Source organism: Aptenodytes forsteri, unplaced genomic scaffold, assembly GCF_000699145.1.
Source record: "Aptenodytes forsteri isolate BGI_AS27 unplaced genomic scaffold, ASM69914v1 Scaffold257, whole genome shotgun sequence".
Taxonomy (NCBI): domain Eukaryota; kingdom Metazoa; phylum Chordata; class Aves; order Sphenisciformes; family Spheniscidae; genus Aptenodytes; species Aptenodytes forsteri.
Genome location: NW_008795194.1, coordinates 105,860 through 128,359, shown reverse-complemented (window position 1 = coordinate 128,359; position 22,500 = coordinate 105,860). Strand labels below are relative to the sequence as shown.

Genomic DNA, 22,500 nt, shown 5'->3' with positions numbered 1-22,500 from the left:
TGTCCACGTGCCAGCGATCGCTGCTCAGGGACTGACTGGGCGTCAGTCGGCGGGTGGTGAGCGGTTGCATCACCTCTTGCTTGGTTCCACACCCCCCCGCGGGTTTTGTTCCTCTCTCTGTCAGTGTTTTACTTTCCATTACAATTTATTATATTATTTTATTTGCCAACTGGGGTTAAACCACGACAATAGGTCATTGAAGTTTAGTGGGAATGTGATGATATATAGAACAGCAGAAGCAAGCAAAACAGTTTGCCTCTGCCTGGAAAAATTGCAGCTTTTTGGAGTTCTGCTTGAGTAATTTTATAATCCATGTTTTGAATTCCAAGAGTCTGAATGAAAATGTGCCTAACTGAGTGCCTGCTCTATCTGCTTTATTAACTCGTATGGAAGTAAAATGGGATAAGAATTGAAACTGAAGATCTAAAAGGTGCAAAATGAAATTTGGTTATTCTGTTTCTTGAGTTCATTTATCTACCTGTTTTTCCGTATAGAGGCAAAGGTTCAATAAACCTCACTTCTAAAAATAGCAATTATTTGCTTTCATACTTGCCATTTGCCTGAAATAAGTAACTTTTTTGTCTATGCAGCAATGAGCTAAACTAAGCTCATATTCTCCTACTCAACTCTAGCACGTGCACGTGCTTAATTTGTTGGATAGTTCCACTGAACTCACTGCTTGTATGCATAAGTATTTTCAGAACTGGTTTTAAGTTGTTTGAAATAATCCCTTGTGTTGGCCTGTAGGTCATCTACGTAAGTAGAACAGCCAGAAACTGAAAAATCATTCATTCTGCAGAATCTTTTTTGTTTTGGGAAGGGGAAAACAGGTAATAAAAAACAGAGGTCCCAAAATTGATCATAGACTTGGAAGTTTAACACCCTTGGCTTAATTAGAACAAAACCATTAAAAACCTGAAGTCTCTGAGTTTGAGAACTCATGACATTCTAAGAGGACCTAGGAACTGTAAATTTCAGGAACCTCTTTTCTACCTAAGCACTTTTATTAAGATCAATAAAGTGTAAAACTGAGGTACAAGTAAATAAAATGACTGTTCACTGCTTGCTTTTCTTTTGTGTTGCATTGTTTTCTATCATATTGTAAACTGTTTGGGTTGCAAATCTTTTTGGGGTGTGGGAGGCATCTAATTTTTCCCTTGTTTTTTGCGAGGTTTTGTAGCATCTAGCTAGAGGATATTCTTAAATATCTGTTGGAGGAGACAGTATACTGAATAAATGGATTGTTTGTCAGTGGTAGTACAGGAAGTTTTGTATTCCTTTTTTGTTTTCCTATAAATCAAGATATTCTGTTGACACTGGATATATATGACTCATTATACTCTATAGTCTAACATTCATGCTAATTCTGAAGGATTTCTTGTTGTAGACTACCCAAGATGTGAACAGTTATCATGTGCAAATGGAGCATGTTTTAATGCAAGCCAGCGATGTGATGGCAAAGTTGATTGCAGAGATTCTTCTGATGAAGCTAATTGCAGTAAGTACCACATGCAGAGTGATCCCAAACAAATATGCTTTATAGACCCTCTTTTAAAGTTAAAGACTGTAGTTTTCTGACAGATTTTCTGTATGTCTTTCTGTGCTAAAATCTCTTTCAGCACATGGATGTACCAGTACGCAGTTTCAGTGTGCTAATGGAGAATGCATCCCACGAGCCTTTATCTGTGACCACGATGATGACTGTGGAGATAGGAGTGATGAAAACTCTTGCAGTATGATGGTTTTTTTTTTTTTTTTTCCCCACTTTCTTTAACTGTTTTATTAAGAACTGGTTCAAGCAGATAGCAGGAAGTAGATTGCTTGGCTATACAGCCATCAAAAGCTAGCCACTGTTCTACAAGGACTTTTTTGTATGGAAAGATGAAAATGGCAGTGCTACTTTGATAGACTTTTTTCAGGTTGTCTTTGCTGCTAAGTGCCTGTGTGTGTGGTTACTATTTGAATTTGCTGGATTCAGTGACAGTTTGCTTCTTAATACCCATAGTTTCACTTCTTCATGTTGTTGTCATTTTCTTCATTTCAGCATGACCCAAAGGTAATTCTTCCACTCTGAAATCTCAGTTAGATACAGCATGCTATTGTTTTTTGTCCAGGTGTGTTTGGCTCTTTTTCACATTTTTATTTTCTAATAGATGGAGTGGATCTGCTAGAATTATTCCCAGTGACTATAATGTACAACTTTACAGACAGATAACTGTACAGATAGTTGTCTTTAGATGTTCATGTAAGGTCTTTAATTGACTGTTCCATTCTGGAAATTTCTTGCTCATTCTTTTCTTCACGATCAGGGTATCCCAAAGTATTGCATCTCCAGACAGAAGCATGGCTGTAGAGTTATCACTTGTGTAAGCTATATATTAAAATTATAAATTATAATCCTTGATTATAGGATCTAAGTTAGTTTTGTATTCTGCGTTGCAGGAAGGCCACATGTTGCCATTTAGTTGCTCTATCCTACCAAGGACCTCACACCAGTATGATTCCACCCACCCACCCACCCCCAATATTTCTCTTTTATGTCTTTGGCAATGCCTGTCCTTTGGAGGACCCACAAATGTTTCTGAACTCTTAGCAGGGAATGCTTCCCAACCATGGAGGACTTTGACATATATGTTCATTGTTTTTTTTACTCTGTTTCTCTGAGTACAAGGCATACAAATATTTTACCACCTGATGTCTTGAGTATCTTCTCCTTGTCATGTCCACCTTCAGGAACCTTGTTAATAAGGTGCTGTGCATCTAGTTGCACAATTAATTAAGAAATTTAGCCTTCCCTTTCATTTCTGTAAAGAACCAGAGTATTCTAAAATAAAGTTCATACCTAAAACCAGAGCAAACCAGCAGCGTTTACAATATATACAAGATATGGAACTGGCTCAGTTTTTCAGGAGAGATTATAAACGACTATTCACGTACAAGACAACTTTTTTGGTCACTTAGAGTAGTTTGATTTTCTCATGTTTCTTTCCTTAGCTTATGCAACTTGCAGAGGCAACTTCTTCACTTGCCCAAGTGGCCGTTGCATTCATCAGAGCTGGATATGTGATGGAGATGATGATTGTGAAGATAATGAAGATGAAAGAGGATGCGGTATATATTAATTGTAACTTCTAATGATGACATTTTCAGAGGAAGACCTCACTAAGCTACTTATATGAATTTTTGACCAATCAAGATGTTCTGCATTCACTTTAATTCTGTGAAAACCTTAGAATTCCATCTTCACCTGTTGGGTTTTTTTTTTTACTTATGCAATATTTTTTATTGTTGTGTGTGTGAGAGTTATTGCAGTGATACTGAGTATGGTGCAAACTAAGTTTAGCATATAGCAACATCTTTTTGTCTTTTACATCTTCTCTTGCATCTTTTGGTTTTTTCTCTGTGGAGATTTTTCAGGTCATCTATTAAGAGACATGAGGCTCCTAATAACCAAAATGAATTGGTTGAAAATGGAAATAACTCAGTTCCTGCCAAGATTTGTCATGCAAGAAACAGAAATTTTCATGAATGAAAGTGTGGGCTTTTTTCTCTTTCATTGGCTTTTTCTAAGATGAGCGTTATTCTCTTTGTCCAGACAGCCTTTGCGTGTTTTGAAACCACAAAACTATAGTTCCATTTCTGGTGCACCAGCTAGTCTAAAGCTAAATGGTTTTACTATTTCTAACAACACAGAAAACTAAAAGGATTCATGTGTCTGCACAAGTATTGTTTGCGTTGTACTTTGAAGGTAAAAGAAAGCATGACGAGGAAGTATATAGATGATGTTTCTTTTATAGTCTTTCCCAGCTGTGTGCAAGAACCAGAAACTGAATAATGAAGGATAGAGGTGCTTTGGGAAGCTGTTAGGGAAGAAATTCTAAGTATTATTTGAAACATACTCCTCAATTATTCTTGTTTTTCTTTTCCATAGAAAGTAGTCGCCATGAATGCTACCCGGGAGAGTGGGCCTGCCCTGGGTCAGGGCATTGCATTCCAATTGGGAAAGTGTGTGATGGGGCTGCAGACTGCCCTGCAGGAGAAGATGAAACTAACATCACTGCGGGCAGACATTGCAGTATGTATTAGAATCAAAAGCATACACAGAATAGCAGATACATCAGCATTGATATCTTTTTATGTTCACCTTTTGTCTCCTAAACAATGCTGAAATTTTGGAAGCTCACTATTTTTATTGGCACTGTTTTGGCTGGATGGTCTGAAAGAGGCATATATGCTGCCAACAGACCATTTCTTTTGTAAATCTGTACATAAAGTTTCACAAATAAGGATTTTAACTCACTCTCCGTATCCTAAAATGTGTTCAAGAAGGCAGGGAAAGGTGTGCTATATGCCTTTTTTGTTTAAATATCTGTGTTTTTCCCTTTTTGTAAGTACGAAGGAATGTTGTGTACTGGTTGGAACACAGGACTGAATCAGTGTATCCTGAGCCTTGGCTAAGTCACTTAGATTAGATTTTTCAAAAATACCTTTTCACCTGGGATGTCTGGTTCTCCAGTTAGTGGTATACTGGGTTTTCTCTGTTGAAGGCAATGAGCATGCATAGTTCCTGTTAATTTCACTCTTATGAACATTGATTCCCTCTGAGAATCAGGACCAGGGTATTTTACATTTTTAATTTCTAGGAAGAGGAAAATTCGTAATAATAAAATCATGCCTTTTGGAATAGAAGGAGAGAAAAAATAATAGGAAATTAAACCTTATTGTAAAAAAGTGTCTCTTGCTTTGCTGAGTGGTTTAGTAGTAACATCAGATGTGGACTGCAAAGCAAGGTGTTTAACAGAAGAAATTGAGGAAAAGGAAGATGGAAAGGAAGGAGGTGGAAGTCAGCAAGTGCTTTACAATCATAATTTGATCACCTATCACTGAATTGTTTATTAGGTAGTAGTACAAGGAAAGGGAGAAGGGGTGAAGGGAAAAAAAGAGGAAAGAGAGAAGAAAAGGATAAAGAGATTCTCCATGGACACAACCCAACCAATATATTCTAATATATTGGAGTAACATGTGTATTCTTCTTAATATAATGTAGTAGGGTTTTTCTGCATAAAAGAGTAAAGGATGAGGTTACGTGCCAATAGATGGAGCTCAAGGATGTGTTGTTCACAAGTATGTCTTGTGAAACCAGAGAAAGGTGTGGTGCATTGCAGATGGCTTCCTCTGTGCAGCTTTTTACATGGCACTTACCAGTGGTGGTTCATATAAGATTGATGCTTATCCTTTAACTCTGTTCTGAAAACCTATTATAAACAGTAGCTTATCTTCTGTCTTCCATTTCCTTGCCTGCATGTATGTAAGCATATGTGATTTCGTGGAACTTTAGACATAATTTCTTGTGCAGGTATGTTTCAAGAAGCTGTTCCTGAAATTGTAGGCTCATCATAGAAAAGACTACAGCTTTGAAACTGTTCGTAAGGCAAAAAGCTGTTCTACTGATAATATGTGTAATTGTATTTCTGAACTATTTTATTTCCTTTTTAGACATATCACACTGCGCTGCTCTGAGTTGCCAGTATCGCTGTCATTCATCTCCATCAGGAGGGATGTGTTATTGCCCTGCAGGATATACAATAAGTAGCAATGACAGTCGTACTTGTATTGGTAAGTGAAGTATAGTGATTGCAGGTATCTAGTACCTTCTCTCAGCTCACTGGGAAAGTTTGGATTCCAGGAAGGCGAGTAAGTTCCAAATGGGTAGATGTACTGGCAAATAGAAAATCTCAAGAGTCAGCAAAAGAACAAAAATCTAAGTAGTACAATGGCAGCATGGTGACACAGAAACAAACCAGAGAGATATCATAAAGATCTCTTCCAATAAGACCATTAAAGACATAGTGAGAGCATGATTATGTTTAAAAAGATTTACTCTTGGATGGCTGTTTTATTATCAAATTTTTTTACAGGTCTTTTAGTGGTTAGATGAAGAGAGTTTGTTTCTGCTCCAGGGATGTGTGGTGGTGTATGCCTGGAAATGATATTCAAGTGTTTGGTAGGTTTTGAAAGTGGTTGTATATGAAGACAGTAGAACATTGTACTTTAAAATGAAAAGGGTGCTTTGTATTTGCACTATGGAATGGCTGTATCTCCTGTGACATTCCAGTATATACATTATTTACATGAAAATGAAGAATATTTGCAAGAATGTAAAGGTAAGTAAGTGAGGTATTTTGGTGTTGCGTTTCTATTCTGTAGCTGCTGTGGCTTGGTAGCACAAACGTTGGTAGTACAACTGATTTATCTCTGTAACTGGAAATAGAGTAACTTCAGAATCATGAAGTTTAGCACTGCCTAATAAAAGAAACTGGGTAATCTGTTACAGGTTTTCAAACCAAGCTATGGTGTTTGTGCTATTGAAAGTATTCCAGATGCTCAGTCTCTAATGATATTTCTGTATTTTTGAGAATACTGGGTGGCCTAGGGCTCTATGAGCTGCAATGACAGCATGGTTGCTCTTAACAGAGAGGAGGAATCAATGCACTGACTCCAGGCACAAAATTTACTTTGTTCTTTCACTCTTATGTGGCAAATACATGAAGGACACATTTGCAAACCTGGTGCAGTCTCAGTGAGTCTTGTGTTGTTCTTTGACTGCCCTGTAAACCTAGCTATCTGATTCTGGCTTGTAAATCTGAATCAATGTATTTTGGTTTGCCAAGATCTAGGCATATATTTGTTGTGGGAGCAAGAATTGTCATGGGGGAACGGCTCACAGTCAGAATTGTGTAATTCCAGATCTTAGTTTAAATCAATGTTACTGGTTTAAGGCCAGAAGAATGGAACTATAGTGTTAGCAAAGTGTATTACTTTTTGAAACCAAAGTCTTTTCAATTTGTCTTCTCTTTGTTTGCTTCTGGCTTACTATATACTGAAGGTTTTTAACACATATGGAAGCTGGAAAGCTACTGAGAACAACATTTTTTCGGTACCAGAATGTACTATCTAGGAAAGACTTAATTTTCACTTATGTGTTAATAAATGTTTAAAACCAGAAGTTCCAGTAGGAAGAATATTTGAGATCTCATTTTCTCCTTTTTTGGCATAACAGTAGAATTACCTGTTTCCAGCAATGTAATGTACTGATTCTACTCAGGTTTTCAAGTGAGGGAGGTCAGACTTTTAATGTCAAAACCATGTGTTAAGTTGTGTCAGAAATCTCCTGGGCTTTAAGTAACCACAGATAGGATGAAACACCAGACAGTGTTCAGATCTGATTTTTTTTTTTTTTAAGAAAATCAGAGTTTTAAAAATCCTTGTTTTTAAAAGATGACTAGTTAAATGTTTCACAATTTTAGAAGTAAAGATTCTGCAGCAACCCTGGAAATTGCTTGTAAAGCCCATCTGTGAGAACTTGCTGGGTTGTCCTAGCTGCAGACTCTACCTATATGGTATTTTGCATGCCAAAGTGAACTACTTTGTACTTTTGTTGGCTGGTTCTGGTGCACAGCCAGCTTTTAATTGGAAATCAGACACCTGTTAGCATGGTACCAAGTCTGAGCTAATAAACACTGCCTTTTAGCAGGACTTACTAGCTTGAGCACTGCACTAACGTAAAGGTAGGGCTCCCCTTCAGAGTGGGCTTAAATCCAGCCAAGTGTGTGTATGCAAAGTGTGCAGATCTGTTGCAGGAAGAATACTGCATAGACATATTCTGTATTGTGGAAAGTAGACAATGACATCCCTTCCAATGATTTTTTCCTCTTCTCCTGGGTTTTTTTTGGGGGGGTAGGGGAGAAGGGCATGGGTAGGTCCCTGGGCAGCAAACATCAGTTGTTTTGTTATCCAGAAATAGAAAATGGAAACATTTGTGGAAAAACGTACAAAACCTCTTTTCCCATGCCACAGTTTTGCAAACAGATATAAAGCAAGCAGAGAGGACAAACTTGCAGCTTCCCAAATGTAATGACAACCCTTTTATACAAAGCATTGTTTATAAATATGCCTTATTCACTTGACAGATTTTGATGACTGCAAAATGTGGGGTGTCTGTGACCAGCTGTGTGAAGATCGTGTGGGACATCACCAGTGCCACTGTGTGGAAGGTTATTTCCTAGAGCATCATCGGCATTGTCGGGCCAACACTTCAGGTTAGTGTGCAGCAGTGCAGGTCTCCTGCTGTTGTTGGACTAATAGATAGAGCTAGATAAAATGGGGCAGTTCGCATGGCTATGCCATACAACTGTGTTTGATTTTAACTTAACTCTGGCCTTAAGGACTTAAGGTCAGGACAGCATTCAGAACATCAGCAAATATCGAGAGACTGCATTTGCTGGCACCTGTAGGCTGGTGGAGCTGAGTGCCTCATCAGGGCTGCTTCTCCTCAAAACAATGTCTTCTGGCCTCCAGTGCTTTCTCAGCATTCCTGACTTCTGCAGAGTTGGGACATTGTTGCCAGAGCCCTCCTTAGTAGAAAAAGTCTTGCTCCTGTGGGAGGCAGTTTCCTGACCTGCTCTCTGTGGAACTCAGTGCGATCAAGAAATCAGGAAACCTCACTTTTTCTAGAAGGACTGCGCCATGCAAGAAGATGGTTTTGCTGAATGGTGAGCTCAAACGCTTGCCTGTGAGAGAAACGATGCTCCTGGCTTCTAGTGTCCCAGAGTCTGAACTCTGCAAGAATGCTTGCCTCACAGTGTGGTTCCCCATCAACAGTAGGCAGCTGCTCCTGGTTGTTCACCTCCTGCTCTGTTCTGAAAGCAGGCCCTAGGGAGCCCTTCGTTGTGGAGATGTAATAGCCTAACAAGCTTTTGTGTGAGTTAGGTGTTCCTGCCTGCAGGAACTCAGTGGGAATGGGAGTCCCTGCTTGGCACAGCTGATAAGCAGTCTTGCTTCTTAGAGAAGCATGAACTGCCCAATTCCCTCCCCCTTCCTTCTTTCTTCAGCCACGTCTGCAGAGCAGTCATCATCTCATAATTTTCTAAGTATGTCCTCAAAAATAAGGAGTTTTTTGAGTTAATGAAATATGCTTGATTGTTTTAAGACATGCATATGCCAGCACTGGGAAAGATTGTTCTGTTTCCAGAAAAATTCTGTGTCTTTCACAAGAAGCTTTCCATTCCAATTAGTGTGACTTTTGGGCCAGTGAGTTGTTTGTAAAGTGTTGATTTTCTATCTTATTAATGGGGGAATTTCATACCTGCTCTAAATCAGTTTCCTTGGATTAATTTTAGCTTTAATTGGGGAGGGTTTTGTATAGGGTGAATAGGATGTGGACTTAAATGTATTCTTGTCAGACTTACACTGAGCCTTTCAACAGGCATCTACTTTGAAAGTGAGCTTTCCTTCAATGACTTGCTGGAATCTCTCTTCTATTGTAAGATACAGCAAAGATTTTCTGGTGAGATGAGAGAATGAAGAAGGTGGATAGGATAGAGCAGTACATAAAAAGATAAGAAACACAGCCTGCCTGCTAGAATCAAGGAATATCTGAATCTCATGGGGCAGAAAAATCTTAAGAAAGTTTATATTTTGATTAAGGAAGCTAAAGCAAGGAAACAGAAGAGTAAAAATAGTCTTTTGGAGTTTAGATGCACAGGGGTTTTGTAAAAGTTTTACCTGGTAGGGCTTTAAATACATATTCCTGCCTGGTTTGCTCCAAGTCTAGAAACCAAAGGCAAATCGAAGCAAGTTAGTACTCACATAGAAGCATTTATACAGATTGTAGTCTGAGCGTCTATTTAAACCTTTGTGTCCAGTGTGTATGAACCAGTGTGTATATATTTCAATGCCCCTTTGCAAAATAGCTTGCCTGCAGAGTAGTCATATATTTGTTACCCCTGCTTTTAGCTGGTGTTGCATCAATTATTTTTTCCAATGGCCGTGATTTACTGATTGGAGATCTTCATGGAAGAAGTTTCCGTACTTTGGTGCAGTCACAGAATCGTGGCGTTGCAGTTGGAGTGGACTTTCACTTTTACCTGCACAGAATCTTTTGGACTGATACAGTGCAAGATAAGGTGGGTAGAAATGTCAAGAAAAATATATTTTTGTGTACGTGGAAGTAGAGCACTGCAAGAGGCAGAATGTGTTGATAGGCCTTCATTTTTGAGAGCAGAAGCTGGCTGTATTTTTGTTTTCTAACAAAAAAGCTCCTTGAAATGTTTTATGTTAATGACTGCATTTTTCAAGCTATACTATTACATGTGACTTATTAAACAAAGAATCCTATTATATGGGAATGTCTTGAGCAACTTTTAATTTTACTTGAGATGGAGTCCAAAAAACTAATTAAGAGAAATAGTAGACATTCTTTCAAAACTGAGCAAATTTTTCTTGGTAATTTTTTGAAACATGATCATTTAAAAATGTTAATGACTGCATTTTTCAAGCTATACTATTACATGTGACTTATTAAACAAAGAATCCTATTATATGGGAATGTCTTGAGCAACTTTTAATTTTACTTGAGATGGAGTCCAAAAAACTAATTAAGAGAAATAGTAGACATTCTTTCAAAACTGAGCAAATTTTTCTTGGTAATTTTTTGAAGCATGATCATTTAAAATGTAAAAGCTGTGTGCCTTCCAAGTTGATAAAAATCAGATTTCTTCATATACTTCAAATGGCACTGTAATTGAGCTTGGATAACAAATATTGACAGTATTTTGTGTAATGAGCCAATATTTTGTTACTTTTTTTTTTTTAAGAGGAAATATTTTAGCTTCAAGATACCGTAAAACAGAGTAATTTTAAAAAACAGTCTGGAGACCCTTGTGAAAGTTGGACTTCACCCTTGTGCTTTTTCTCTCAGCATAACTTAATGAAACAAAAAAAGTCCTAGGTCAAATGTTGGAACTCCACAATCTTCATCCACGTGTTGATTGTCATGCAGAGTGAGGGAGAATCCATGGCCTGCCTCCTGCTGACACCACGTATGGATCAATTTCGTATCACTGTTGTTATTCTGAAATGTACACATAAGCTGTAAACTATAGTTTCTACTACAGTCCCACATTGGTTCTGTTGGGAAGCACACTGCATGGCTGTCAAGAAGGAGAGGATTTGTATGCACAATTTTTGACTTGTTCACAATTCTGGCATTTTTATTTTCACTGCAGTGGGTTCCCATTACTGCAATTGCATTGACAATGGCTGAATTAAGTCAGGGTCAAATCTGAACTTTCATGATACAGCAGACTTATGCTATCTCCATAAAAGGTATAAACAAAAGATAATACGTTTTTTTTCACGGCACACCCCAGATGGCCAGGACTGCCTTTTTATCTGCCCCAATATAGTTAAATCCTAATTAATTAATTAGGATTAATTAATCTAATTAAGTCCTAGCTAGAATACCCAGATGAAAACACTAGTTTTCACTAGTGTCTTAGATGACACTAAGAATTTTCTTATATGATGCATATTTCCTCCTGATGTCTTAAAATAAAAGTATTATTAGGGGATTTGTTTTGGTTGTCTTTTTTTTTTTTTTTTTCACATTAAGATGTAAACTAAATGAGAAAATTGTGGGTTGTGTTCTGTGTTATCTTTATCTCGTTTAGTGTACTGCCTGATAACCTAATGCCCATAAGCTCTTCCGTCAACAAGGTTTCCAAAGAACAGAATAGACAGTTAAATGGTTTGCTTGATTATTATTACCTGGACCTGAAGAATATTTAAAATGATGCAACTATTTCAGCTCTTATTTTTCTTGCATATATTTACTTGTGGTAATCTGTATTTTCATTTAAATACATTCCAAACCTCATGCTGTTGTTCCAAAAAAGGGATAATGATTCCTGGCTTTTCATATTACCCAGTGTTATAATCACATGATTACTGTATATATAAAAATATTGTGTTTATATTGTTTGCTTCATGTAGCTCTGAGCTTGCTTGTAAGATAACAACACTATTTCTTCTTGAGCATGATGCTCTTAAAATTAGCTTTAATAAAGGAGACTAGAAGCAATGCTGAGCCTTCTCCTTTCTGTTAGGACAGAGAGCTTTCCCTTTCTTCACTTTGCAATTTCCCCATAGTGGTTGGTGCAGTAAGAGCTCCCCCTCTTGCTTCTGGTCACTGATGAGAGCTTTGCTAAAGCATGTGCATTTGTTTTCAATTAATGAAAATACTGGGTTTTGCTAGATTCCAGGAAAGCAAGATGCGCTTTCCTCATCTGTTTTTTTTAATCCAGCAATTTGTCATGTTTGCCAAAGCACAAGGCTGTTTTAGTCTGTTACCTTGTCCATTTTGCAGAAATGCTAGTTGAAGGCAAGCTTCCTGTAGTTTTTGCATTGTTTTCCAAATTTTTGCAAAAAAAACTAAGCTAAGGAACAACTTAGTGGGTAACTTGGTTCTATCTGGTGGCCAGTTGTGGATCTGTGCTCAATGTGATGATAAAGGACAAGTGCCATGTGTCTTGTGATTAGCAAAACATCATGGGGGCACTGACAATATTTGTATTGTTTTCAGGTTTTCTCTATTAATATTGATGGCTCTGATTTCCAAGAAGTTTTAAATGTTTCAGTTGACACACCTGAAAATCTAGCAGTGGATTGGGTTAACAATAAACTATATGTGGTCGAGACCAGTGTGAACAGAATAGATATGATTAACTTGGATGGAACAAACCGTGTGACTCTTATTGCTGAAAATCTTGGCAATCCTAGAGGAATAGCACTTGATCCAACTGTTGGGTAAGTGATACGTGTCAGGTAATGGTAAAAGATGTCAGAAATTCCTTTATTCCCATGTAAAAGGAAGAGAACTAAGAAATAGCTAGGGTGGTCATTTTAGAATCCGATATAAAATGTTTTAAACATTTACATTCTATCCTAATCTATTCTACACCTTAAATTGTTATGGGAGGGCTGTGCACTGCTTTTATTCCCAATGTGCGGAATCTGTTTTATGGCTACAGTTGTATGTGCATGAGCAGCTCTGAAAACAGGGAAACTGGAATTGCCCTGCAGAAGAGTAGAAGTTATCCTGAAAGATTTCTGTTGTGATACCATCCAGACACCTCCTACTATCTGAAATAAAGTGGTGGGGTGAATCCAGGGAAGCTAGTGTCTCCCAACCCAACAGGCTTCAAAAATGTATGTGAGCCATGAAAACTTGGATCCTCAGAGAATGGGAAGAGGAATTTCATGCAACTTGTAGTGATGGATGCTGCTTTCATGATGCATCTATTTGTCACTGGTTTATTTCTGGCAGTACACTTAAGTCTGTATTTTACTAAGGATATTCAGTATTTCTGAGGTCTTTTGGGTGAAAGCATGTTTCTTTCTAGATTCATTGTATAAAAGAAAATGCAAATTATTTCTTGGGCAGGAGGTATAAAGTGTGTTTTCATAGTATGCCAGCTGAGAATCAAGCTCTGTCCTGAAAGGGTGCTGGTTTTAAATTCCATGTAAAATGTTGTTTTTTTGTAAAATCTCAAGGAAACATGGGACTTTTGTTTGTGTTTATTTTTTTTTCCCTTTATAGTTATTTGTTTTTCTCAGACTGGGATAGTCTGTCTGGTGATCCTAAAGTGGAAAGGGCCTTCATGGATGGCACAAACCGTCAGGATTTGATAAAAACAAAATTAGGCTGGCCTGCTGGAATAACTCTGGATATTGTATCAAAGAGACTTTACTGGGTTGACAGCCGATTTGATTACATTGAGACTGTAACTTATGATGGTCTTCAAAGGTAGGAGAAATATTATTCCTTGGAGGTTACAGATACACTGATTATTTTTTATCTAGTTCAAAGAAAGATTTGTCTAACAAAATGAGATACACAAAGGATGAAAATTACAACACAATGAATGTGATGCACCTTGATATCTATGGTGTCATGCTACTTCTAGACAATCCTTAACTCCTCCATCATTCTTCGTCCTTTTTCTTTGAGTACCTATTGCACTTCTTTTATAATGTACTTCTTTATAGTCCACCACTACAGTATACATTTTTATAGCATTTGCTTTTTATTATTTTTGAATTATATACATTGTCTTCCATCATAATTTCTTTGCATCTTTTTCATGAATGAATTTATTTGAAATATTCCACTCCAAAGCACCACTTTGTGTAATGGGTATTAAGTGCTCTTCTTATATTTTATAAATCTTTGCTGTCAGAAATTAAGTCATCACTCACCCTGTTGTGATGCTGGGGAATATCACAGCATGCAAGAAAGGAGTCCTTGAGTTTTTATGGGACTGTCTCTTACACTATAGTGTTAAAAGCCTGCTTATCTCTGCATCTGTGATTAGTCTCTGTTACTCAAGCACAAGAAAAAAATTGTCCCCTTTAGCGTACCTCCTACATATGGACTTGAAAAACAGTCCTCTGCTCATTTGACAGGTTTATTGCTCAATGTATTTTTTTTTACTTACAAAATTATAAAAATAATGCTGGTATCTTTGCTCTTTTATCAGGGTTTAGTAAGACAAGAATGTGTTTAGTAAAATCTCTGGTTTTTGGAGATAAAAACATCACTCACAGCAACACCAAAAATCTTGTAGATGTCGTGCAGGTGGGCATGAGGCAATGGCATAGTCTGCAAAGAATGTTAAAATACAGCTTACTATCCATTTGTGTCACATCTTGCATGCCTACAGCATGAATCTAAATCACCTGGGAAACTGTTAGAGTAGAGCTGTAGAATTAATCTGATTTTGTAGACCTTCCTTCATGACTCCATGAAAATAATATTGTAGTGTTATTGTTATGTATTATGTGAGGACTTAAATGTCTCTCTTTATTTCCTAATATATATCCAGAACAATACTGTCACAATATCTTGCATAGAATAGATACAATTTATTAGCATTTGGTTTTCTTTGGTTTTGCATGGGTGATTAGTTCAAGCCAAACAAAGTGTCGTGTGGGGGTTTGTTTGTTTGTTTGTTTGTTTTAACTGCTCACATAGGATTTTATTTTTGGCCAGTGGCTGGTGCAGCCCTAAATTTTTTTCGTTCAAGGTTTCTTGAATATTTCAAATTGCTACAGATGTCTTAGATTTCCTCTGTTTGGCCTCTTTCTCTAGTTTTCTATCAGTCATTATGAATCTTTTCCTACATTTTTGAGTCATTGTCTTTACTCATTGTGTTTTCTTGGAAATTGCTAACACTTTTGCTTGCTCTGTTTTCACTGCTGTATCTTTTATGTTTATGTACCCTGTATGTTTAGCTTCATCTCTTCAGTTCATTTGGTCTTTTTCATTTGTACTTTGGCAGCTTCTATGTAGAAGCAAAAGCCAGTGAATGAATTAATAATCCTGTATCCTTTCCTCTGTTAATAAAGTTATTTTCTAGATAATATTTTGTAAATAATTTTAAAACCATCTTTATAACAGGAGAACAATAGCTCATGGAGGCTCACTGATTCCTCATCCATATGGAATCACTTTATTTGAACACAATGTTTATTTCACTGATTGGACCAAAATGGCGCTGGTGAAAGCTAATAAGTTTTCAGAATCTAACCCTCAAGTGATCTACCAGTCTTCACTGAGACCTTACGGAGTGACAGTTTACCATGCTGCCAGGCAGCCATATGGTAAGACAGTAAGTAGATCATTAAGGGAGGTTTAGAAACTATCTTACCAAAAGTTGGTAAAAATTATGAGAGACTTATTTTGCTGTAAAGAACTAATAATTACGATACATAAATTTGTATTGTAAAACTGGACTGGTTTTTATCACACAGTGGTTTCATTCAGCTCCTGTAGCTAATGAACTGTCAAATGCAACGTTTAAGAGTGGGGACGCTTATTAAATATATTGATATTTGGAAGAGTCAAACTTGTGCTTATGAGCAGTATTGGTGTTTGGGACTTTTTTTCCTTCACACTGCAATGAGGGTGCAGTTGGAAAAGGCTACCAATGTGAATGAATTCTGTGAGATATAATTCTAAAGTAGATCTATATGCAGAAAACTGTAGCCCAGATTATGGCCTCAATCCTGTGTGCTGAGTATCTCTGTACAGAGCTGAATACCTTGAATGCCAATTAGCTCCAATGTAATTTTGGTGCATTCTAGTGTAGAACTGGTGGTGTATGATTTCCATGTGATGTAATTCCCACAGAGTCTATGTGATTTATTGTGGATGTTGAAAAAAATCCGGAAAAATCAAGATAATGGTGCCATTAGGCTAATAGATGAAGTTATAATCCTATCTGTATTATTTTCCAGTAAGAAATCCTTGTGGAAGTAATAATGGGGGATGTGAACAGATCTGTGTTCTCAGCCACAAAACAGATAACGATGGACTAGGTTATCGCTGTAGATGTATACTGGGCTTTGATCTACACGTAGATGGACGACATTGTGTTGGTGAGAAAATGCCTTATGATTTTTGGAAGTAGCACTATTCCGTTAGCTCTAGAGTTATTTCTAGAACATCCTTCCTCTCTTCAGTAGCTTTGTGGGTTCAATATGCCAAGGACTTCATGTTTTTCCATCACAGCTCTTGTTGACAGTTTTAAATGCAATAATTTCTGCTGATGTTCATTTCAAGCCACAACTTAAACTCACCACCTTTTATGACCATTTTAAGAGAGTTAGGTATGGAATATGTGTAGACAGCTGTATGATTAAGCTCTTAATCCTGAAATCAAGCATAGACGCTTGCTAATATGCAGATTTTGCATTATTTTGAACACGTAAGCCTGCTTTCCTGTGCCGTAATGTGCAGATTAGGTTGGTCTTCTCCCTTTGAACACATATGGCAAGAATAAGAGATTCAGTTTTGGAGCTGTGGGCTTCCATCACCAATCTGCTGCTTCCTGTTTGAGTGCAGAATTGTCACTGATGGGAGGTTTACCATGCGTATCTATTGGCAAATTAAGCCAGATATGTTGTCTATAGTTTTACTATTTGACCATGCATTTATCTGGCTAGCTCAGATATGGTCTGGTTATATGGTGGCTCCACAAAGCCTGTGAGTTATTTTTTTATAGATGATTGTAAAGAGGTGAGCACAGAAGATGATTTCTGCTTCCATAGGGATAATGTTTTCTGTAAAGGTGTATTACAGAATACACAGAATACAACTGTGTGTTGCACAGTAACAATGCAAGAGGAATACCTGACCACATCACCTAATATTCTAGGTTGGGTTTTGGTTTTCTTCTTCAGTTTTTAGGTCTGTGTATATTTAAATTCCTATTTTCTCATTCTTCTTTTTTCTATTTCCAGGCTATTTGTGTTGCCAAAGGAAAATAAGGCTTTACAGTTAATTAATGCTCAATTTTTTCACCTTGTGAATAAGTAAAGACTGTGTCTGATCTTTTCTTTTGCAGCTGTGCAGCAGTTCCTGCTGTTTTCATCCCAGCTGGCAGTGCGGGGGATCCCATTTAATCTCTCCACCCAGGAAGATGTGATCATACCTGTAACAGGGAGCCCTTCATACTTTGTTGGAATTGACTTCTGTGCTCAGGATGACACCATTTTTTTTTCAGACACCAGTAAAGACATGATCTATAAACAGAAAACTGATGGTTCAGGTGAGAATCATTCTTAGGAATTGTAGAGTAATTGTGGTAAGGAGAGTAGAATATATATTTCTAAAAAGAAGCACAAAAAGCCACATTGTGAGATTTACGGATAAATCTCAGTGTCACCCCAGTAATCTGGAAAATGTTTGTAAAAAATGTTTGTTCAACTCATATTAAGCTCGTTGAAGTCTCCTGTTGTTTGGCAAACTTGCTGAATGTGTTTGGGGAATGAACTATTTGTAGCACTTCTCACAACTAGTATTTGTCATCACCAGTCTGTTTATGCAGACTAGTATGCCTTTCAGTAGTATGAAACTGAGTTTCTCTTTCTAATTTCCCTATCTGGAGAGCAGGATGTTTGTTACGATACTGTAATACAGAACAAGAACATTATGGTTGTGAGATTTTTAGAAGTCCTATCTGTGGTAGTGTGAAGAATGTTTCTCTCCAATTTATAATAATGATCAATTATGTATAAAGTCAGCATATAGTCTTCTGAGCTTCCTTGCTGCCTTGGGTCAGAGTAATGGTAGACTGCAGCTGACCATTACTATGCAAAGAGTAGGTAAGGTCTCGCTGTTGAGTAAGATGTCCTTACTGCACTGACCTTACTGACCTTCCTTCGTTCATAAAACTCCTCAGTGTAAACTTAGTGACAGATTTTTGTCTCGTCTTTGGCTAGTCTTTATTTCTCCTTTTCTGGGTTTGTGCTCCCGAACATATACCTCCTTCACCTGGAGCAAAGGGCACATCCCCTCCCCTTGGTTATTGGTCTTTATATTAAGTAGCACAGAGGCAGCATTTTTACCAAGGGAAACCACTAGTTTTGTGAACAGAATACTGAATTCATGTTATTTCCTCTGTTCCTAAACATTTACCGTCATTATGTGTGTTACAAATTCTAGGAAGAGAAATTCTTACGGCTAATAGAGTGGAAAGTGTTGAAGATTTGGCCTTTGACTGGATCTCAAAAAATCTATACTGGACAGACCCTCGATACAGGAGCATTAGTGTGATGAGGCTGGCAGATAAATCTAGGAGAGCTATTGTTCAGAATTTAAATAATCCTCGATCAATAGTGGTTCATCCTGTTATTGGGTAAGTTTGGCTTTGATTCTCACTTGAAACTATACGAAAAAATTTATGGTTTAAGCAGAATTGGTGAGGTTAGATTTACATCTCATTCTGGATTTCTCTTTGGATTTGTGTTCTTTTCCAAAATACCATCTCATTTCAGTTCTCTTGTCTTTATTTTGTTTGTTTTATTCTGGCCTAGGATTCAGCACCCAGAGGAAAGGGCAAGGTGATAGAGATTCCGCATGAAAGAAGCACTCAAAAGAATTCTCTTTAAAAGCACCAGTTTTTTTTTCTTTTACTCCTGTGTGTTGATAAACAGGCAAAGAAACTTTTTGTTTCTTTGTATCACTCAGATTAGAAAGCTATTTCTCATAATTGAAAGATAAAGTTTTCTAAATAATTTTTAACATACTTTCAGTTCCCAGAATGCTAACCTTGGTTCCTTTATTTTTTCTGTCTGAATTTCTTTATTTGAAACATATTAGATACTACTGGCTGTATTTGATACAGACCTTACAATATGTGATTCAGTGTACTTAAAATGAAGCCCTACTTTTCTTTGATGGAAATGCTTAACTTCAAATTCAATACTCTGTGTTATTTGGCCATGCCAAAAGAGCATTTCTTTCACAGCATAGTTCAGCTTCCTACCGCCATACTACTGAATTTCTTAATTCTTGGATATTGAATTTTCATGTTTAGTAACCAAATATACTATTTTGGAAGTAATTTCATAAGAATAATGTTGAACTTGGATCCTTGGGTATCCCAGCCTTTTTTGTTCGCTGCTTTGTAAAGTTATTTAACACTAGCTTCAACTCTTTGACTGTAGGCATAAGTCAAAAGGATCAGGAGAAAATTCTTTGTAATATTCATGCTTACTTGTAAGTATTACCTGGAAGATGCATTTTTGCTTGATTCTTCCTGCCTGTCAGTACTAACTTTCACTTAAGTGAAATCCTTAACAATTTTAACAAAGTGATGGATGTTTTATGTCTAAAGGGACAAACCACTTCCGAAGATTTTGGAAGTTGTTGTACACAGGGTAAATATTAATTGTTGGTATCACTACCAATTGAGGAGAGGGAGAGGGTCAACATAAAATTGTATTTTTGTAAGGTATATGAATATGTGGTACAAAGGAGAATGTTAATGCTGTTCAAACATTTGCTCTGTTTAATTATGTTATATCACTGGGTTTGTGTGTCTTCTGACGTGTCTTTTCAGGTATATATTCTGGACAGATTGGTTCCGTCCTGCGAAAATCATGAGGGCCTGGAGTGATGGATCCCATGCCTTGCCAATTGTGAATACAACACTAGGCTGGCCTAATGGCCTGGCCATTGACTGGAGGTGAGGTCAACACAGAAGGCAGAGAAGCTTTTTGAGCAAATGTGTTTCTTCCTTTAAACTGTTAGGGATTAAAAATAAAGGAATTGTGTCAGATTGTGTGCACTGGCACTTTCGTATTGAAGACCTTATTTTTCAATTTGTTGAAAAGCCTGTAAAATGTAAGATTTTCTCAGAATCCCTCCCCACACACCCCAATAGCCTCTTGTCAGGTTTAAGATTATTATTTGAGAAAACGTTAGTGCTTCCTAATGGACATAATGTCATTTGAAGAGATATGACATTTTCATTATTTCCAGTTCTCTAAGGCTGTACTGGGTGGATGCCTTTTTTGATAAAATTGAGCACAGCACCTTTGATGGACTGGACAGACGGACTCTTGAACGTATTACTCAGATGACTCACCCATTTGGCCTTACTATTTTTGGAGGTAAGTCTGGCATTGAAAAATGTTATCTATTATTACCACAGATTTTTTTTTTAATATGATGTTCTGTGAGTATATGAGATAAAATAACATGGCCTTTGCAATGCTGCTTTTCCTATAAAAAGCACTGTTAAAGTTTCTACAAAAATATTTCGTATTGAAGACCTTATTTTTCAATTTGTTGAAAAGCCTGTAAAATGTAAGATTTTCTCAGAATCCCTCCCCACACACCCCAATAGCCTCTTGTCAGGTTTAAGATTATTATTTGAGAAAACGTTAGTGCTTCCTAATGGACATAATGTCATTTGAAGAGATATGACATTTTCATTATTTCCAGTTCTCTAAGGCTGTACTGGGTGGATGCCTTTTTTGATAAAATTGAGCACAGCACCTTTGATGGACTGGACAGACGGACTCTTGAACGTATTACTCAGATGACTCACCCATTTGGCCTTACTATTTTTGGAGGTAAGTCTGGCATTGAAAAATGTTATCTATTATTACCACAGATTTTTTTTTCATATGATGATCTGTGAGTATATGAGATAAAATAACATGGCCTTTGCAATGCTGCTTTTCCTATAAAAAGCACTGTTGAAAGTTTCTACAAAAATATATAGTTAGTACTTCTTGCTCATTTTTAGGACTGTTTTAATGCATATTTGTATTTACATAATTTGAGGCAGATCAGGTAACTCTTTTAGTGCAATAAGGCACATATGCTGTACTAATTATAGCTTCCAAGGAGGGCTACTCATGCTGGACAGATAAGGTAAATCGCCTCCCTAGAGATGATCAGCAATTTCAGGACTTTATTAATTGTATGTAGAGTTTATCACTGGATTTATGTTGTGTGTGAAGAAAGATGTCAGCATCTGACCTCTTTTGATTTTGTGTAAAAATATTCTAAAATTTTCTGGAAAGTTGTCTTAATGAATGACTTCTAAAATTGCCTTGGAATTTGAAATGTCAGTTGACTCTGTTACATCTCAATTTAAGTGAAATCTGAGAGGGCTTGTTTTTCTAAGTTATGTCTGCCTATGACCGAAGGACTCACTTTGACTGCATTAGTGATAAAAGTCCTTTTGTCTTTTTCAGTTATGAAAAATTATTAAATGTACATGAAAAGCTTTGCAGTTTTCTCTCATGATACTTGATCTTTTATGTCATATTGCTCTGTAATTGTTATATGTTAAATGTCTTTCAAAACAGGTTACGCCTATTTCACTGATTGGAGACTTGGTGGAATAGTTCGAGTGAGGAAGTCTGATGGAGGAGAAATGACTATTATTAGAAGGGGCATTAGTAACATTATGCATGTTAAAGCATACGATGCTCATTCCCAAATAGGTGAGCTCTTTTGTTTTACAGATGAAAGACATGAAATAGGTAATAAGAGACAAAATATCAGGACAGCAGGTTTCCACTCTCAATTTTAGAAATGGCTTTACTGAATCGTAACTGACATGCAGGGGAGGCAGCACAGGCATTTGCAATCACACATTGTATATTTCACTGTTCTGTGACTGTATGCAGTTTTCCTCCACCACTTCTGTTACCTTATTTAATAACCTTGTAAAATGAAATTATGATTCCATTGTATTTTGCGTAATTGTATCACCAATTAAAACCTTGTATTTCTCTTTTTCTGGTAAAAGTGTTAGTTAAACAGAAATATTTATTTTGAGGAATTGGGTAAACGTTTATTAATCAAACTACTATTATTAAAGTACTCACTGTGCATAAGTTTGATTTTTTTCTTCTTTTCACTGCTGAATTCTATGCAAGTCTATGATCTAAAACAAGGATTTGGTATTGTAGTTAATTTAGTAAAACACCCCATGCACTTATGAAACTTATGATCAAACCGTGTGCTAAGGCTCACCACCCATTTGGTGTCCAAAGATTGGATCAGGTCTCCCAGCCTTGCTCAGACAAAGGTCCTCATTTGTGGTAGTATACTTGTTTCCAGGCAGTTGCTGAAAATTGGCAGAAAATTGGATGAAATTTAATAGTATGTTCTTGGCTTCCATAAACATTTGTGTCAATGAAAAGTATATGGAATGTGGGACTTACTATTATGACTTACTGCTACTATTACTATCAGTGAACTTGACCCTATTTTGCAGTGTATGCAAAACCAGGATTTGCTACAGCACCTTTTCTTGTAAAACATTCTTTTACAGTTTCTATGCATTTTTAATA

The 22,500-nt window shown here is 36.9% G+C and overlaps 1 protein-coding gene across 1 annotated transcript in view; it reads left to right on the top strand.

The window, feature by feature from the left end:
* LRP2 (LDL receptor related protein 2) overlaps nt 1-22,500 on the top strand; it is a 139,498-nt gene that overhangs the window by 36,667 nt on the left and 80,331 nt on the right. The window contains exons 5-20 of the mRNA XM_019471867.1: nt 1,388-1,498; nt 1,620-1,733; nt 2,995-3,111; nt 3,932-4,075; nt 5,497-5,616; nt 7,971-8,099; nt 9,796-9,965; nt 12,422-12,645; nt 13,439-13,645; nt 15,299-15,501; nt 16,138-16,278; nt 17,247-17,450; nt 18,347-18,539; nt 19,746-19,871; nt 20,168-20,298; nt 21,508-21,645. Coding sequence (XP_019327412.1) covers nt 1,388-1,498; nt 1,620-1,733; nt 2,995-3,111; nt 3,932-4,075; nt 5,497-5,616; nt 7,971-8,099; nt 9,796-9,965; nt 12,422-12,645; nt 13,439-13,645; nt 15,299-15,501; nt 16,138-16,278; nt 17,247-17,450; nt 18,347-18,539; nt 19,746-19,871; nt 20,168-20,298; nt 21,508-21,645 — 2,472 coding nt within the window. The remainder of the gene's footprint in view (nt 1-1,387; nt 1,499-1,619; nt 1,734-2,994; nt 3,112-3,931; nt 4,076-5,496; nt 5,617-7,970; nt 8,100-9,795; nt 9,966-12,421; nt 12,646-13,438; nt 13,646-15,298; nt 15,502-16,137; nt 16,279-17,246; nt 17,451-18,346; nt 18,540-19,745; nt 19,872-20,167; nt 20,299-21,507; nt 21,646-22,500) is intronic.